The 15,828-nt window shown below is 57.0% G+C and overlaps 2 protein-coding genes across 3 annotated transcripts in view; one reads left to right on the forward strand and one right to left on the reverse strand.

Annotated features, from left to right (window-relative positions):
* The first annotated feature begins 2,236 nt into the window (after nt 1-2,236).
* On the forward strand, nt 2,237-8,673 carry CNN1 (calponin 1, basic, smooth muscle). The gene is made up of 7 exons (XM_008586526.1): nt 2,237-2,350; nt 4,286-4,407; nt 6,673-6,739; nt 6,832-6,969; nt 7,085-7,195; nt 7,732-7,878; nt 7,958-8,673. Exons 1-7 carry the CDS (start codon nt 2,288-2,290, stop codon nt 8,201-8,203), a joined length of 894 nt encoding a protein of 297 aa, XP_008584748.1. The 5' UTR covers nt 2,237-2,287; the 3' UTR covers nt 8,204-8,673.
* A 2,641-nt stretch (nt 8,674-11,314) lies between these two features.
* Nucleotides 11,315-15,828, reverse strand: part of ELOF1 (elongation factor 1 homolog (S. cerevisiae)) — a 6,744-nt gene continuing 2,230 nt past the window's right edge. For both annotated transcript variants that reach the window (XM_008586527.1, XM_008586528.1), the window contains exons 2-4: nt 12,656-12,789; nt 12,426-12,496; nt 11,315-12,032 (exon numbers count right to left, since the gene is read on the reverse strand). In XM_008586527.1, the coding sequence (XP_008584749.1) occupies nt 11,968-12,032; nt 12,426-12,496; nt 12,656-12,789 (270 nt within the window). In that variant the 3' untranslated portion in view covers nt 11,315-11,967. The remainder of the gene's footprint in view (nt 12,033-12,425; nt 12,497-12,655; nt 12,790-15,828) is intronic.

A 15,828-nucleotide genomic window follows, 5' to 3' on the forward strand; every position in this document is an offset into this window, starting at 1 on the left:
GACCCCGCCCCCGCCCCGCGCGGGCCGCCAGGGGGCGCGGGTCCTCACATGCGCAGTAGCGACCCGTGGCCTGCCCGGCAGCTCAGTATGGGCAGGATCCAGGAGGCTGACTGTTCGAATCCTGGCTCTGCCACCATCGAGCTGTGTGACCCAGACAGTCGGCTTCACCTCTCTGTGCCACATATAGACCCCACCTCATAGGGCTCTTGTGAGGAAACTCACAGGTCCAAAGTGAGTTAACAGATCCAAAGCACTTAGTACAGGGGCCGGCCTGTGGCTCACTCGGGAGAGTGCAGTGCTGATAACACCAAGGCCACGGGTTCGGATCCCATATAGGGATGGTCGGTTAGCTCACTGGCTGAGCGTGGTGCTGACAACACCAAGTCAAGGGTTAAGATCCCCTTACCGGTCATCTTTTTAAAAACAAACAAACAAACAAAAAAGCACTTAGTACATGGCAGGTGATAACTGTTAGCTCATTTTAAGTCTATCTTCAATATATCATGACATGCCAGCATATCACCTTAGCCTAGTGGTTCCCAACGCAGGCGATCTGCCTCCCCGCACTGCCCCCACCCCATCTCTGTAGATATTTTAGGGGTAGGATCAGAACCTTTGACCACTTTTTTTTTTTTTTTTTTTTTTTTTTTTTTTTTTTTCGTGACCGGCAACGGACCGCAACCCTCAGTGTCGCGCCCGTACCGGACCGGGACCGGCAACGGGATCGCAACCCTCGGTGCTGCCCCCGCTCCTCGCTCAGCCAGTGAGCCGCCGGTCTGCACGTGGGATCCGAACCCTCGGTGGGAGCGCCACCGCGCTTCCCAAGCGGCACACTGTAGCAGTGCGCCACCAGGCCGGCCCGAACCTTTGACCACTTTGGTGTTATAACACCACACTCTAAACAACCAATTGAGCTAACTTCTGTTTATCAAGACTAAGGGTATGGTACTGGCATCTAGCAGGTAGAGGCCAGGGATGCTATTTAAAGTCCTACAATGCCCAAGACAGCTCCCCACCACGAAGAATTATCCAGCCTCAACTGTCAACAGTGCTGAGGTTGAGAAACCCTGTGCTGGCCTCACAGCATTAGGGACAGAGTCCTGGGTTCAAATTCTACTCTGCCACTGACCAGCTGGGTGACACTGGGAAAGTGATTCCATGCCCCTAGGCCTTGGTTTCCCATCTGTAAAGTGTATTTAATAACAGCATCCACCGCTGAGGGCGTTGTGAGGATTGAGTGGATACATGTGCAGTGCTTGGAATGAGGCCTGACATAAGGGCTGCTGTCATATTGGCATATCACAACTGTGCCCTTAGCATGTGGCCAGCAAGTTGCACATCCTTAACATATCATTAGTGTGTGGCAGGTCACTGACATGTCACCCAAGTGTCACTCGCATGGCCTTGACAAATGTGGCATGATTTGGGCATGGCACCCACCCCCGTGGTCTAGGAGCTAGGTGGAGCTGCTTTCAGGTGTCCCAGGCAGGCAGGACAGGGACATAGGGGGGTGTTCATGGCCTGGGACCTGCTACACAGTCACCCTGTGGCTCAGGTGACCCACAGGTGGATGAGGAGGATGAGATCCAGTATCTGCCCTCCCCCACATCCTTATAAGGGGTTGAAAGGGACAGAACTCAGGTGCTGGACACTCAGCAGAAATAATGCTATTGCCGGCCTCCGTCCCCAGTGCCAGGCACACTGGGCACATTGGAGGTATTATTTCTTCCAATGTTCACAACATCTCCAAGAGGCAGGCACTATCATAAGCCCATTTTACAGATGTGGCAATAGAGGCCCAAAGAAGAGAAGGACTTGCCTAAAGCTATAGCCTGTTGGTGTTTGGAGTTATCTCCAGGATAGTGCTCACTAAATTACCACTGGTGACAGTCCTTCCTGAAGACTAGAGAGAACAAGAGAGATGACCTCACAGTCCAAGAAAGAGATCAGAGACCCAGCCAGAGTCTGGACAGTGGGGGATGGAGGGTGGAAGAAGGTTGGTCTCTGTCTGACCGAGCACCCCCCCACACACCGAATAAAGCAGGCTGCCCCCCTAGGTGGAAACAATGACACAATCAGCTCCCAATACCAAGGCCCTGACATCACGAGGGGGGGTGACCAAGGGGGGCGCCCCGCCCCTTGGCAGGCCCCTGCGGCCAATGGAGCGGCCTTGGAAGGGACCCGGGCCGCCTCCAGAGCTTCAAAAACGTGTGGGGAGGAAAGAGGGAGCAGACAGAGCCTCAGCTGCTGCTGCCCCGGTCCTCAGCGCCAGAGCCCACCAGCCAGCATGTCCTCTGCTCACTTCAACCGAGGCCCTGCCTATGGGCTGTCCGCCGAGGTCAAGAACAAGGTAGGGCTGGGGGCCTCCCTGGCCTGGCCCACACACCCTGACAGGCCAGAAGCCCTGCTATTGGGGTTCCCTGAACCCTCTCCTGCCTATCCCATGTGACTTGGAAGCTGAGAGGTGAAAGGGGAGAGGTACCGGGTATGGGCTGTCTTTCTCCCCCTTGTGAACATCCCAGAGTCCTCAGCTGCTGTGGGGGGCGGGATGAGGGACAGGCAGCCACACATAAACAGAGGTGTCATTCCATTGCAAACTCCTCACCTGATCAAAGTCTCTGTTAATCTTTGTGTCCCTGGGTGGGGAGCACTTCTGGGGAAGACGAATTGACTTTTCCCACATTCCCAGACAAAGAAACTGAGAGCTGGGGGTCCTGGGAAGTGCAGCTCAGAAAGTGTGGGAGATCATGAGGGGAGAGGGAGATAGCTGGGGAGGGGAGGGAGCAAGCATCAGGGACAGGGCAAGGGTCTTCTAACTGTGAGCTAGGAAGACATGAGGACACCATCTTCAGGCTATGGATGGGTAAACTGAGGTTCCAAGAGGAGAAGCAAGCTAAGGTTCAAGATATGGCAGGTGCAGAACTGGGACCCTGGACTTAACCCCTTAACCAGAATTGGGTCAGCTTCTCCAAGGTAGGGAACTTGAAGTCCCCACCCAACTGGAATCCTCCCAAGAGCACTGCCAGGGGAGGAGTTCCAGTCCCATTTGACAGAGGGGAACACTGAGGCTCAGGGTGGCTTTTCCCAGGGTCCCACAGCGAGGAAGTGGGGAGCTGGGATTGGAACGTGGGTCAGGGGATCCTCGGGGCTGAAGGAGGGGGCGGGTGGGGGGCGGGTGCTCAGGCGGGAGACAGATCCCAGCGCTGCCCCCTCCCCCCTGCGCCGGCTGCAGAGCCGCGCGGAGCCGCCGCGCCATATAAGGCGGCCTCGGGGAGCCCGGGCCGCGCTATATAAGGGCCGGTTTGCTTTATAAAGCCGGGCTGGTGGGGAGGGGGGCGGCAGAGCCGGGGCCAGGTGAGGGGGCCGCCCCCCCAACTTCCCCCTATCCAGGACAAGGGGCAGCCCGATCCCCCACGGGCGGGAGCCTGGCTGGGCTGGGGCGGAGTGTTCTGGAAAAACGGGAGGAGGGGGACAAAGTGCGCAGAGGGAAGAGTGGGAAGAGACGCAGACATAGACACTGGGGGCCTGAGACGCGAGAGAGACAGACGGGGGAGGGCTAGCCAGGAGCGAGATAACACCAAGATGAGGATGGAGAGGCAGAGAGGGAAAGCGGACGAGCCCCACCTCCCACCGGAGTTGGGACCGAGAAAGAGACCTACAGAGGCAGATTCAAGAGCCATGAGCCCCACCCCCAGCCAGACAAGGACTAGCCACCCAGAGAGATGGGGACACGAAGATTGGGCCAAGGAAAGAGAGAGCTGGGGAGAGGGAGAGAAATATACAGACCCACAAGGAGTCAGGAGTAGGACGAAGGCAAGAAGTGAGGACTTGGGGAGAGACAGACAGAGATATAAGACAGCAGCCCCCCGCAAGCCAGCCCCAGGCGCACCTCCTTAGGCCTCCTCCTCCCCTGCCCAGGCGCCCCGTCTTCTTCCAACAGGGGAGTGGAGGGGGCAGGGCCAGGAGAAGCAAAGCCCCAAGTTTGGCCTGGAGGGGGAACGAGAGGCTGGGCGCCGCCCCCCAGCTCGGAGGATCGTGCTCTCCACCCACCTTGTCCACATTCCCTGATGCCAAACCTCAGAATGCCCGGAATGGCCCCCTGGGCAGGTGCCACCTCCTGGCCCTCAGCCTACCGCAGCCCCCCCATGGGTGCTGGGGCAGAATTGCCTTAGTTGGGAAGGGACGAGGAAGGTGATCGGGCCAGGGGAGACTCGGATGGGACTCAGGGAGCCAATACCGCTCCCCACTGCGTCCTCACCACCCTCTCTGTGTCCCCCTCCCCCAGCTGGCCCAGAAATACGACAACCAGCAGGAGCAGGAACTGCGAGAATGGATCGAGGGGGTGACAGGGCGCCGCATCGGCAACAACTTCATGGACGGCCTCAAAGATGGCATCATTCTTTGCGAGTGAGTGGGGCTCTTATGGCCCAGACCTTGCCCTGGGCTGCCCCCCAACCCGTGCACCCGTCTCCATGTAGCCCCTCAACTCTTCCAATGACCGTGAGACTGGAACTGAGCCGAACACTTTCTATCTGATACCTCAAAACTGTCCTCTAGGTAGCAAATAATTATTGTGCCCATTGAACAGGCAAAGAAAACTGAGGCTCAGTTAGGTAAAACACACTGCCCAAAGTCCCATCCTGTTCCAATGGAAACGATTCCAGAACATTAGCCACCATGCTATGCAGTGCAGGCCCATCTATGGCCTCCACAGCCCCCGGGTTAGGTAAAACACACTGCCCAAAGTCCCATCCTGTTCCAATGGAAACGACTCCAGAACATTAGCCACCATGCTATGCAGTGCAGGCCCATCTATGGCCTCCACAGCCCCCGGAAAGAGAAGTCACAGCTAAAAGGCAGCAGGCACCAACCACTGTTCATTGCTGGCTTGGTGACATGAGGGATGTGTCACAGTCCTTTAAGTAAGCCCTGGTTTTCTACTGCCCTCAGAATCTCTTCACCGAGGGAGACGAAGACCCTCACAGCTCCCAAGCCCCAATTCCACCACACCCCTGATGCTGGGTGGGGCCCTGAGCCCAGCCACAGCCCTGTCTGCATCTCTGGGTCTGACCCAGGGTGGAGTGAGGGCCAGGGCGCACCCTGGAGAGGCTTTCAGAAGGCGCGGCCGCACCAAGGGAGGGCTGGGGGGTGTTCGTCTTGTTCCACCTCGATCCACTAGGAACAAGAAATGCGGAGGACATTCTGGTGTTCCAGCTCAGACAGGGCTGCTCAGGCCGGAAAGAGTGCAGAGGCACCCACCCACCCAATCATTCATTCATTCATTCATGCCCCAAATATTTATGGAGCTTCTGCTGTGTGCCAGGCTCTGGTCTAGGCACTAGGGACAGTGAACAAAACAGGCTGGACTCGGAGTTTGACAGGGAGCTTTAGTCCTAGTGGGGGAGGTTAATCAAATCGCTGATGAAATAATCATGTACTTGCCTGTGATGGTAAATGTCAAGAAGAGAAGTCAAGGGGAAGAAGGGGCCAGGTGTGGGGGGTGCTGTTTCCTAAGAGTGCCTGGGAGGCCTTTCTGAGGAGGTGACATTTGAACAGGATCTTGGATGAAGTGAGGGAGGGACCTGGGAGGTCTGAGGGAAGAACAGTCAAGGCAGAGGGGACAGCTGTGCAAAGGCCCTGAGGTAGGAGCGTGCTTGGGTTGTTCAAGGAACACCAAGGAAGGCAGCGTGGCTGGCACTGAGTGAGTGAGGGGATGTGGAGCAAGACGAAGTGGCAAGGTGAACTGGGGGCCAGATGACTTAGGGCCTTCAGTCAAGCAAAGGAGTTAGGATTTTATCTGGAAGGCACTGGGAAACCATCGGAGGATTTTGAACTGGAGGGTAACTTGAATTGCACTAAAAAGGCCCTGCTGGCTGCGAGATGAAGGGTCTGCAGGGGGTGTGGTGAAAGCTGGGGGTCCATGGGTTGGCCACTTCAAGGTCCCTGGAGAGAGACGCTAGTGACTCAGAGCAGGGAGGAGGTGGTGAGGAGTGAGGGTGCGTGGGCTTCTGGATATATATTTTTTTATTTTTAGGCAGATCCGAACCCTTGACTTTGGTGTTATCAACACTGTGCTCTAACCAAGTGAGCTAACCAGCCAGCCCTCTGGGTGTATTTAGAAGGCAGAGCCAAAGGCCTTGCTGAGGGGACCAGATGTGGGGCTGAGAGAAAGGGGAAGGGGAGCCCAGGCAAGTCAGCGGGCTTGGGCTGAGCACCTGGGAGGATGGGTTGCTGGTTATGGAGCTTGGCGGTGGGAGGTTGGTGTCAGGAGTCTGGAGGGGGTGTGTTTGACTTGAGATGCCCATGGAGGCAGCTGGATTGGAAAGCAAGAGGCCTGGGCTGCAGGGAGATGCTGGGGTGGTGATGGCATATCGATGGCACTTAAAGTAGAGACTGGACGAGATCATCAATGGGGTGAGTGTGGTCAGGGAAGAGGCCTGGTGGACTCCCCCCATGTAGAAAAAAGTAAGGGGCTGGCCGGTTAGCTCACTTGAAAGAGCATGGTGCTGATAATCCCATGGTCAAGGGTTCGGATCCCTATACTGGCCAGTTGCCTCCTCAAAAAGGAGACAGGTGTGACCACCAGAGAGGCTGCTCAGACACACCACTGGTTGGGACAGGAGGGGATGGCAGGGGGTCACCTTTCTCACACCCCTCCCCTCTTCTTTGTAGGTTTATCAATAAGCTCCAGCCAGGCTCTGTGAAGAAGATAAATGAGTCGACTCAGAATTGGCACCAGGTGAGCCCAGACTCAACCTCTTTCGTCCCCCTGCCCACGAGCCCCTCCGACCTCCACCCTCTCACCACTGACCGCCGCCTGCTCCCCTCCAGCTGGAGAACATCGGCAACTTCATCAAAGCCATCACCAAGTACGGGGTGAAGCCCCATGACATCTTTGAGGCCAACGATCTGTTTGAAAACACCAACCACACCCAGGTGCAGTCCACACTCCTGGCCCTGGCCAGCATGGTGAGTATGGGTGCACAGCGGGCATGGGGCGGGCGGGGGGCTGGGGACGCCTGGCTGGGAGCAGGCACTGCCTGGAGGCTCCCTGGTCAGTCCCTGCCCTCCTCACCCGACCCAGGCCAAGACGAAAGGAAACAAGGTGAACGTGGGGGTGAAGTACGCAGAGAAGCAGGAGCGGAAATTTGAGCCAGAGAAGCTAAGAGAAGGGCGGAACATCATCGGGCTGCAGGTACCGCCCCTCCCTCACCTGGCTCTTGTTGCTGAGCTGAGCAGGGAGGTTGAGGAGGCCACCCCGGACCCTGAAGGCTTTTGGGGACAGGATATTTGGCATTTACTATAGGACAAGCAATGTTACTCATACCCTTTCTGCAGATGGGGAAACTGAGGCCTGGAGAAGCTAGCTCACTTGCCAGGATCTCCCACTTGATGAGTGGCCGGCTGGGACTTGAACCCTAGAAGTCGGTCATGTGATATGCCCACTCTGGGCCTCAGTTTCCAGTCTGTAACCCAAGGGTGGACACAGAGACCCCTCCTCGGACATCAGCTACATCTTGTCGCCCATAGTGAGCCTCTAATCCTTTGTTTGACTCTCCTTCTGGCTTTGTAGATGGGCACCAACGGTCATGTGATATGCCCACTCTGGGCCTCAGTTTCCAGTCTGTAACCCAAGGGTGGACACAGAGACCCCTCCTCGGACATCAGCTACATCTTGTGGCCCATAGTGAGCCTCTAATCCTTTGTTTGACTCTCCTTCTGGCTTTGTAGATGGGCACCAACAAGTTTGCCAGCCAGCAGGGCATGACAGCCTATGGCACCCGGCGCCACCTCTACGACCCCAAGCTGGGGACGGACCAGCCCCTGGACCAGGCTACCATCAGCCTGCAGATGGGCACCAACAAGGGAGCCAGCCAGGTGAGGGGAGTGGGGGTGCAGGGGGCGCTGGCAGGGCCCCACGCTGTCCCCACAGCCTGACCCCCCTTGCCCTCTACAGGCCGGCATGACCGCACCAGGGACTAAGCGGCAGATCTTCGAGCCGGGGCTGGGCATGGAGCACTGTGACACGCTCAACGTCAGCCTGCAGATGGGCAGCAACAAGGGGGCATCACAGCGAGGCATGACGGTGTACGGGCTGCCACGCCAGGTGTACGACCCCAAGTACTGCCTGACACCTGAGTACCCAGAGCTGGGCGAGCCTGCCCACAACCACCACCTGCACAACTACTACAACTCCGCCTAGGGGGCCGTGGGCCTCCCCACCTTCCCCCAGGGAGCACCCTCTCCCTGCATGGCGTCCTCCAGCCCCCTGGCACCTGCCTACAGGGCTAGAGTTTGGGGAGTGCAGACTGGGGGGCCTGTGCAGGGAAGGGGGCCCTCTCCCTGTAGTGCTGCAGGGTCCAACTTAGAGCCGGGTGTCCCTGACAGCACCCAAAGGATGCACTGAGCAAAGCTACTCCAGCCATCCCCCCAACTCCCTCACAAGTGGGTACCCTCAGGGCCAGAAGCCCCCCAAGCGAAGCCCCCAGAGCCCGGCTCGGCCTGCCCCCACCCCATTCCCGCAGTGGGCGCAAACTGCATGCCCAGAGACCCAGCGGACACACGCAGTTTGGTTTGCAGCGACTGGCGTACGTGGATGTGACAGCGGCGTTTGTGACGCGAGCACTTTCTTTTTCTACTTCACTGGAGCACAATAAATAGCTGTAAAATCACCCAAGGCCTCCGGGCTGCTGTGTCTCAGGGCCTGAGTGGCTCACACACACACACATGCACGCACACATGTGCAAACAGCCTGGCTCAGGTACACTCCATTCTCCGCACGCACATCTTGCACAGGCATGCACAGGCACGCTGACATACACACGCGGGCCTCACAGCACTCGGCCGGATGCAGGCAGGCACCCCATCTCATACCCTCCCAACACCCCGCCCTTTTACACACAGATACACACACGTGTGGTCCACACTCCACCAGGACACATAGGCACACCCAAAGCGCTGATGCACATAGAGCCTCACATGTACACAACATACACACACATGCCTGGCACTCACAGGCCTCTCCCGGGGGCACTCCACCAGGACACATAGGCACACCCAAAGCGCTGATGCACACAGAGCCTCACATGTACACAACATACACACACATGCCTGGCACTCACAGGCCTCTCCCGGGGGCTTGCGGATTGTGCTGAGAAGGAGCCCAGCACCGGGATGCAAATCATGCCCCTGCCATTCCTGGCTGGGTGACCCTGGGCAACTCACTTCCCCTCCCTCAGCCTGTTTCCCTATCAGGAAAATGGGGACCGTGAGCCTGGGGTAAGCAGGAAGCTTAAGTGAAATGACGCCTCCAGACAGGGAGCGATGTGCCAAATCTTTAAGCGCTGCTGAGGTCCAAGTGGCGCCAATGAGAAAGGACAATGACCCGGGGTCCTGGTGGCCCCTGTGGGCAGGGTGGTACCTTTAGCCCTGGATTGTGTGGAGGGAACAGGGAAGTGGGAAAGGACAAGCATATCGGGGCCAGGGCAATGGCCCTTTATCCACTGGCACAGGGCAGCTGAGTAGCTTACCATGGGGTACGGTTGCCTCTGGGGTCTGGTTTGCTCCCAGCCCACTGAAGGCTGACCCTGGAATCTGGCCTGTGGACAGAGCCCCAACCCTGTCATGTTTCAGAGGGGACCCTGTTCTCCACACAGGAGGGTCCCAGACATCCTGCCTGGAAGCCACCAACTGTCAGGGTTCCAAGGAGAGGATGCAGAGAAGCAGAGAGGGGGGCCCAAGGCAGGGGTCAAGGCTGGAACGTAGGGACCTGCAGAGACAGACACCAGAAGAGCTGCCTGCACAGACACACTCCCCCCTGGGGACTTGTAAACCGGATTCCAGGCGCTCTTGGCCTGGCTACTGCGAGTCCTGCTCCCCCAGGGCCAGCGCGGGGAAGCTATGCGAGAAGGATCGAATCCATGCCTGGCCCAGGGCCCTGCCTCCTTGGAAAACAGCACCATATTAGCACTTGGCCTGTGAGACTGGGGTGGGCCGGTGGCAGGGAGGGCCGCAGGTGCCAGAAGAACAAGCCCCCTTTCTGCTGGAACCCAGAGGGCACCCCCCAACCCAGGCGCCCATCCACCATTCTGCTCCTGCCAGGGCTGGGGGACCTTCCTTGGGGCCTTGAAGGAGGTGGGAGCATCACGGAGGGGCATGTCAAGGCAGGATGGGCCTCTGGTGGCACATGCCAGACTCAGCAGCCCCATCTGGTGGCAGGGCTCCTGGGTCAGCTCAACGCTTTCCTCAGCTGTTCCCACTTGTCACTTCCCTGGATGGCCCCAGAGCTACTTGTGCCATGCCTGGCAGTTCTACCTCCCATTCCATCCTCAGCATGGCCCTGGAAGGAAGCTTCCTTCAACATTCCCGCTGTGCCAATGAGTACTCCGAAGCCCCAACGAGGACATCCGCTGCCCAGGACATCGGGCCAGGTGGAGGGGCTGGATCTGCCCAGGCTGCTGTGTACTAGCGTCCCTGTCACCCGTAAGACCATATGAGGGCAGCACAGCCCCCAGGGGCTCACCGTCAGCCATATGTGCCCCACCCCCACCTCCAGCCTGTGGAAATTCCTCAGCACCCTTGGAAAAAGGTCCCTTTCATGGACTGTACCTTTTGCCAGCACCCCTGCCATTCCCACAGCCCTCAGGACACCAAATGAGCTGGTCCCTCCGCCTGGATCCTGGACTCACAAGGAAGTGAGATTGTGGGCTACAAAGCCAGGCTTCCTGGGTTCAAGTCCCACCTGTGTCGCCTTCTGGCTTTGGGACCTTGGGCCAGTGACCTCCCATCTCTGGCCTCAGTTACCACATCTGCGAGCTTCGGCACCTGTCTCATATGGGGATAAAGCAGGCAAGCCCTGAAAGCAGCGTGTGGCACGGAAGTGTTACTTCCTTCAGGTTGCCCCTCCAGGAAGCCTTCCTTGACTACCCGTCTCTCCTACCTCCCCTGTGCCCTGGTTTTCATTGTGACTGCCATAAACCCACGACCAGATGTCTCTCTGGTCCATCCGTGTCGCATGCCTGTTTCACCCTGAATGCTTGTTTTTCATTTTTTGGTGTGTGTGTATGGCTGGCCGGTAAGAACATCCAAACTCTTGACCTTGGTGTTAGAACACCACACTCTAACCAGCTGAGCTCACCGGCAAGCCTGAACACTTGTTGAGTGAAAAAAACATTGGACAGTTTGAGGACAGACCAAACCCCACCTCCAATGGGCCACCAAGCCAACTCTTGAACAGCTGAGCCCAAACCCACCCCCCAAACCCTCTTCTGGTGCTGGGGCAGGCCCAGAACCTGAGAAATCACAGACAGCCAGGAATCTGCATTGGCTGCTTTATTTAAGGACTTGTGACTGACAGCTGTCCTCAGCCCTACCCCTGCCTTCTCTACAAAAGCCACCAACCACAAAACGGGGCTTCCCGGTTAGCTTGGGGAAGCCAGCTCTCTGCCAAGGCCCGGCCAAGGGACCTGGAGAACGGTGGCTTTGAATAGCAGGCCACAGGAATTGGGAGGTAGGGAAGGAGGGCAGGAAGTCCAATTCAAATGGACAAGGTGCTGGTGAGGTGGGAAAGGAGGCTGGAGAGGGCCCACTCCAGCCTCTCTCAGACTTCCCTTGCCCAGATGACGGCAAACTGCCCCCAGTCCCCCTGGCAGGAGCCAGGGCCCAACAGCTAGGGGCGGGGTGTGCAGGGGCTGGAGAAGGGAGTTAACCAAAGGCTTTTGGAGCCAAGTAAGGCCAGTTCAGGCCCCTCAGACCCCTCATCCCTTCAACTCCACCCCGTATTCATATGCGCACACCGATGGTCACCCCAGCAGCCACACACGCTCAAGCTAACACGCATTCCACACACACGGAGGGCTGTGACAGCCCTGGACCCACACCCCAGACCCCTGGAATGTCTCTGGACTAGTACCCAGCAGGTGGGTCCACGGCAGGCGGGGCTGCCCAGGGGGCGGGTCTTCTGCATTGCTACTGATTGGCCGCCTCGCAGGCGTCTATCCAATCGCTGTACACATCCACTGGTTCTGACAGATCTGAGCCACATAAGTCAAGGGTGATTGGTGGCACTGGACCCCTTCCCTGCATGCACCTCTGCTGCTCACACCAGTTGCCTCGCAGGCGTCTATCCAATCGCTGTACACATCCACTGGTTCTGACAGATCTGAGCCACATAGGTCAAGGGTGATTGGTGGCACTGGACCCCTTCCCTGCATGCACCTCTGCTGCTCACACCAGTGTCAGCCTGACCCCTGCCCTGCACCTCGTCACTTCATGTTTAAGTTAGTTGGCGGCACCTGTTCCTCTGCACCAGGGCACACAGCAGGGGCTGAGCTACAGCCCCCTGACCCTTGGCCAGGTGTCCTGGGGCAGCCCACCCTGACCGCCCCGCCCCCACCCCCAGAAAACACCTGAGTTTCCAAGGATACATGTGATGGGTGTCTGGAATTCCTCTAGGCACACAGTACAAGAGATGACTCCAGTGTTGCGGGCACGGTCCCTGAAATGGGACAAGGTGGACGGACTAGTGAGCGATGTGCCCTGAGCCTGTGGTGACGACACCCCAGCCAGGGAGGCACATGGCAGAGCAGAGGATGGGGAGGGGAGAGGGGAAGCCTGGGTGCCCCGAGGTGGATCCCTTGCCCTGTCCCCCACTCACATTTTCACGTCACAAGATTTCTCGTGGTTGCAGAAGGGGCAGGTGAACTGGGTCTCCAGGGTGCCCGTCATCTTCTTCTTGGGGGGTGGCTTCCGTTTTGACTTTCTGCGTCCCATGTCTGCAGGTGGGTGAACCTGTAGGAGGTGGGGCAGAAGGCAGTGACTCGGGGGACTAGTGCAGCCCACCAGCTCAATGCTCTAGGAAGCAGAACACAAAGAGTGCCTGGAATGGCCACAGCAAAGCAGGTCATGCACAATGGTGCCCAGGCCTCTGCCCCTGAGGGATGAGGCTCCCAGGCCCCGGGCAGGACAAACCCAGTGCACTGTGCGTGGAAGGGCTGAGGGCAAGGTGTGGTGTTAGGCAGCCTGGGTGCTAACCCCAACTCCCCTCCTACTGAGTGACAGTGGGCAGATCACTTAATCTCTCTGTGCTTTGGCTTCCTCATCTATAAAAGAGAGCTGAGGTTGCTATCTCAGAGGAGTCTTGTGGGGCTGAAATGAGGAATGGTAAGTAAGGTGTTTAGCACAGGGCCTGGCCCATCCATAGTAGGTAGCCACTGTTCCCGGTGAGGATGACACCAGAGACTCTAGGACAGGCCAGAACAGGCTGGTCATGCAGGGCCAGGATGAGCTGGTTAGAATCTGTTTACGAGCTGGTGATTTTTTTCTTTTTTCTTTTTTTGCAGCTGGCTGGCACGGGGATCCAAACCTTTGACCTTGGTGTTTTCAGAAGGCCACACTCTAACTAGCTGAGCTAACCAGCCAGCCCCCTAGGAGCTGGTGATTTTATTCTGGCTGCTCCTCTTATTGAGGGACAAGGGACATACAAGTGCCATCCAGGAGGAGTGACAGTCTGGGGATTTGACAGCCTCCAGACAGGCCTCCGGGCTGCCTGCCTCTCTGCAGATGACAGACTGCTAGGCAGAGAAGTGGGACAAGCACTTTGATAGAGGAACAGTATTTGCAAAGGCTCAGGGACAGGTGCCTGTCCCCTGGCATGCTGAAGGAGCAGGGACAGGAGAAGTGTTTTGAACGTTTGGATGGATCCTAAAGCCCTCGAAGAGTGAAAGGACGAAACTACTGTGTGCTTTTGAGGGTTTGAGGAGTATGAGTCAGAAGTCTGGATGAAGATGAAGTCAGGGCCACCAGAGGGCTGTTTGGGGTGACAGACAGCAGTGAGCGAGACAGGGAGACAAGTCAGCGGAGTGAGTGTGAGAAGAGGAGAGTGTCAGGCCTCCCAAGGTTGGGGTGAGGACACAGTTGGTGGGTAGGGGGAGAAGGTGGATCATTCCCTGATGTTTAACACATAAGAAGAACAGGGTGTTGGGGAAGATGATGGGGTCAAGTGGCAGACGGACACCCAGGGACAGATGTCTTGGAGGTGGCTGGGTAGGGCAGCAGCAGCAGCTACCCCTGAGTGCCACTCCCATGCTAGGCTGTGCTTGGGGCTGTTCGCCACCCCTGATCCTCCCAATGGGCCTCGTCCACCACACACATGCACACACCACACTGCCAGCGCCTCCCAGAATAAAGAGCAGAATTTCGCTCGTTAGTGACCACTCCTGACAGAACACCCTCACTCTTAACTGAGGGGGCTTGGAATTCACTGAGTAAACAGAAGCAATGGGAAGACAGCTCTTGGGACCACCCGCACGGCCTTCCGTCTTCTGCTGTGGAAGTATGTCTGGGTTTCCCGCACAGACAACAGGTTCCCTCTGCCCTGACCCCAACCCCTTTTCCTTCAGCAACGTCAAGTTTTCCAGCTCTACTGGATTGCGGCCACACTTGTCATCACCTCTCTCATCATTTCAAAAAGAAAAAGACAACCTCTGCATCCTCTTCCAACTACCCCATTTCCCTGCAGGCTTTGCTAGTGCACAGCAGTCTGTGTCCCCTCCCATTCTCTCTACACCCCCATCCCCCAAATAAGGTCATCGGTGGTTCCACACTGTTCCCCAGTGGGCAGTCCACTCTCCTCAGGGCACTGGACACACTGGTCACTCCTCCCAGTCCTCCAGTGTGGCTCTCAGGACCGCCACTCTGCCCGACCCCGCCTCGCTGGTGGCTCCCTTTTGTCTCCCCTGCTGCAGCCTCTGGCCAGTTTCTCTAGTGATAAGAGAGCCATGAGGGCAATCTTCAGATTCTCCCCTCTCCGTCTATACAGTAGATGTCTATCCCCCTTTATCTGTGGGGGATATGTGCAAGACCCCTGGTGGATGCCTGAAATCGTGGACAGCACTGACCCCTACATGTAGGATGCACAAATTTCCTACAGATGGAAGATTTATTCTTACCGTAGATCTAGCAACCCCAGCATATGATTTATTTTCCTTCTTTATTAAGTCAAGAATTTTCACCTTTTCACTTAAAGGAAGCACTTTACGGCTTCTTTTGGCATATCCAACTTGCCAGAATCACTACTGCTGCGCTTTGGAACGATTATTAAGTAAAATAAAGGTTACCTGAACACAAGCACTGTGACACAGTTGATTTGATAACTGGGACGGCTACTCAGTGACTAACAGGCAGGTAGCATAGACAGCGTGGCTACGCTGGACAAAGGGATGATTCATGTTCCGGGTGGGACGGTTAGAAATTTCATTACGCCACTCCGAATGGCACCCAATTAGAAACTTAGGGATTGTTTATTTCTGGAATTTTCCATTTAATATTTTCAGACCTCAGTTGACTGTGGGTAACTAAAACTGTGGAAAGTGAAACCAAGGATAAGGGGGACTAAGGCACTCATCTCCATGAGATCTCACCCAGTCTCAGGGTTTCGTGCCTCCTCTACGCTGATGACCCCCTCCTCTCCAGCCTCAACAACTCCCTACCTTAGCCACACCTCCACCTGATATCTAACAAAACTGTCCAAAACTGAGCTCAAGGGCCGGCCCGTGGCTCACTCGGAGAGTGCAGTGCTGATAACACCAAAGCCATGGGTTCGGATCCCATGTAGGGATGGCCGGTTCACTCACTGGCTGAGCGTGGCACTGACAACACCAAGCCAAGGTTAAGATCCCCTTACCAGTCACCTTAAAAAGCAAAAAACAGGGGCCGGCCCGGTGGCGCACTGCTGTGGTGCGCCGCTTGGGAAGCGTGGTGGCGCTCCCGCCGAGGGTTCGGATCCCACATACAGACCGGTTCCCGCTCACTGGCTGAGCGAGGCGCGGG

Source organism: Galeopterus variegatus, unplaced genomic scaffold, assembly GCF_000696425.1.
Source record: "Galeopterus variegatus unplaced genomic scaffold, G_variegatus-3.0.2 Scaffold4011, whole genome shotgun sequence".
In the NCBI taxonomy this organism is placed as follows: domain Eukaryota; kingdom Metazoa; phylum Chordata; class Mammalia; order Dermoptera; family Cynocephalidae; genus Galeopterus; species Galeopterus variegatus.

Coding starts and splice junctions, on each gene's coding strand:
- CNN1 (XM_008586526.1), top strand. CDS start 2,288: ATGTCCTCTGCTCACTTCAACCGAGGCCCTGCCTATGGGCTGTCCGCC. Junction 6,740..6,831: donor CGACTCAGAATTGGCACCAG/GTGAGCCCAGAC, acceptor GCTCCCCTCCAG/CTGGAGAACATCGGCAACTT. Junction 7,879..7,957: donor CCAACAAGGGAGCCAGCCAG/GTGAGGGGAGTG, acceptor TGCCCTCTACAG/GCCGGCATGACCGCACCAGG.